This window comes from Fulmarus glacialis, unplaced genomic scaffold, assembly GCF_000690835.1.
Source record: "Fulmarus glacialis isolate BGI_N327 unplaced genomic scaffold, ASM69083v1 scaffold10341, whole genome shotgun sequence".
Taxonomy (NCBI): domain Eukaryota; kingdom Metazoa; phylum Chordata; class Aves; order Procellariiformes; family Procellariidae; genus Fulmarus; species Fulmarus glacialis.
Window position 1 is genome coordinate 37,759 of NW_009190869.1, and position 2,660 is coordinate 40,418.

The 2,660-nt window shown below is 55.7% G+C and overlaps 1 protein-coding gene across 1 annotated transcript; it reads left to right on the top strand.

Moving 5' to 3' along the window:
- Nucleotides 1-204: 204 nt before the first annotated feature.
- Nucleotides 205-2,656, top strand: RHO (rhodopsin; the record flags this gene model as incomplete). The annotated part of the gene is made up of 4 exons (XM_009586464.1): nucleotides 205-745; nucleotides 1,673-1,841; nucleotides 1,958-2,123; nucleotides 2,486-2,656. Coding segments are annotated over exons 1-4 (867 nt in total), but the record flags the coding sequence as incomplete, so codon positions are not given.
- Nucleotides 2,657-2,660: the final 4 nt, after the last annotated feature.

The window sequence follows — 2,660 nt, forward strand, 5'->3', positions numbered from 1 at the left end:
GGAGCTGCCGTTTGGTTTGGGCCCCCACAAATGAACGGTGCGGTGCAGAGCTACCTCTTTATATACGACGATGAGCCATGGTCTCCAACAATGACAGTGTGGGCCAGAAACAGGTGTCACCTTAATACTTTCCCAGGAAAGCCAATTACCCCTGGATGATTATGATTAATAACTCTGTAAGCCCTAATCGCGCTGACACCAATGCCTGGAGCTTACCCCAGGGGGCACTTTATAAGGGGCGCCCTGCGGAGGTGAGCGTAGCCACTTCTCCTCAGGGTGACGGCGCAGGCTGAGAGGTGGCGGGAGCCCCCCTTCAGAGGCGATCCCCCCACGCTCAAAAAACACCCCTGAGCAAGAGCAAAAGGCACCTCACGAACCGCAACCATGAACGGGACAGAAGGCCAAGATTTCTACGTGCCCATGTCCAACAAGACTGGGGTGGTACGGAGCCCCTTCGAGTACCCCCAGTACTACCTGGCTGAGCCCTGGAAGTTCTCGGCACTTGCTGCCTACATGTTCATGCTGATCCTGCTTGGCTTCCCCGTCAACTTCCTCACGCTGTACGTCACCATCCAGCACAAGAAGCTCCGGACGCCTCTAAACTACATCCTTCTGAACCTGGCGGTTGCCGACCTCTTCATGGTCTTTGGAGGCTTCACGACCACCATGTACACTTCGATGAATGGGTACTTTGTCTTTGGAGTAACAGGGTGCTACATCGAAGGCTTCTTTGCTACGCTGGGCGGTAAGTTTTCCAAATATTCAAAAATCCTCTGCCAGGAATTGCCCCAGATTTTAGGAAGGGGAGGGAGGACGCCCAGATGATCTTGGAAAAACATGGTATCTGGAAGGTCCTTGGTCTGCTGCTGATGTGGGCCGAGGCAGTTGAAGTGTTTCAGGGTGGGAGGTGAAGAAAGTGACAAATGACACTTTTTTTTTTTGACCTTATTTTGGTAGCCACCTGCTCAGTATCCTGAGAACAACAGTGCAGCAATGAAAAGCAACCAGTAGCAGATTTTGCAGTTGTTGGATTTGCACGTCTTTTTGGCTTGCTTTCTGACTTGAGAGATGACAGATTTGTTCTTCCTGTTTTCGTGGGGCTGAGTCTGTCATTCGCTCTGATGTGGTGCATGGCGGCACAGGCTAGCAAAGCTGGCTCTCCTCCCCGTGCCAGCCAGGCTTTGACCGAAACAGATGTTACATAAAAATTGTGTGTCTAAAAATGCCGTCCTCCGTTCAGCTCAGCCATCAGCCACAGGCAACTGTTTTACTGGTTTGGTCCTTGTGGCACAAGTTTCCTGGGAAGCTGTGGGTAGCAAGGGGAAATCCTGGGATGATGGGCACTCCCTGCATCTCAGAGTGGGACCGTAGGCTTGCAGATACAGGTGCTGTCCAGGATGAGTGGTAGGATCCAGCCATGGATCTCAAAACACAGCAGCAAAGTGGTTACTGTGGGTCAGCAGTGCAGTGAGGAGGTGTCTTCTCATGCCTTCCTACTGCATCTGCACTCGGCCTTTGTTCATTTCTCTTTCCAAACCCTTGGTGGAGATTTACCTGCTGCCAGGGGTCTTCCTTGGGAACAACAGTCCGAGGAGGCCTCGTGCTGCCATCAGCACGATTTTCTCCTCCTGTTGCTCAAAGTCCCTGTGTCCCCTCTCTCTCCCTGGTGCAGGTGAAATTGCTCTCTGGTCGCTGGTTGTCCTGGCTATCGAAAGATACGTAGTGGTCTGCAAGCCCATGAGCAACTTCCGCTTCGGGGAGAACCATGCCATCATGGGCGTTGCCTTCTCCTGGATCATGGCCATGGCGTGCGCAGCTCCCCCGCTGTTTGGCTGGTCCAGGTAGGGAGGGCGCTGTGCCCGGCGCCTGGGGGCGGGGGCCTGGCTGGTGGCGGCTCGGCTGTGGCTTCCAGCTGGTCTCCTCTGCTGGGCGCTGACCTGCCTGGCTCACCTTGCAGGTACATCCCCGAGGGCATGCAGTGCTCGTGCGGGATCGACTATTACACTCTGAAGCCAGAGGTCAACAACGAATCTTTTGTCATCTACATGTTTGTGGTTCACTTCTTGATCCCGCTGGCAGTAATTTTCTTCTGCTATGGGAACCTGGTCTGCACTGTCAAGGAGGTGGGTACTGGGTGCCACCCGCGTCCCCAGTGCTGGGAAGGGACTGGTGACAGAAAGGGCCCTTGGGGCCAGGCCGGCCCTCCACGAAGGGGAAAATAGCAAACTCCAGACGTGCAGCTCAACTACCCCAAGCCCTGACCCCGCGCCCCATGCCGGCGCAGCCCTCCCCAGCTCCATCACGTCCCCAGTGCTGGGAAGGGACTGGTGACAGAAAGGGCCCTTGGGGCCAGGCCGGCCCTCCACGAAGGGGAAAATAGCAAACTCCAGACGTGCAGCTCAACTACCCCAAGCCCTGACCCCGCGCCCCATGCCGGCGCAGCCCTCCCCAGCTCCATCACGTTTCCATTTCGTTTTGCCCACAGGCTGCTGCCCAGCAGCAGGAGTCTGCCACCACCCAGAAGGCAGAGAAAGAAGTGACCCGCATGGTCATCATCATGGTCATCGCCTTCCTGATTTGCTGGGTCCCCTACGCCAGCGTCGCTTTCTACATCTTCACCAACCAGGGGTCAGACTTCGGGCCCATCTTCATGACCATCC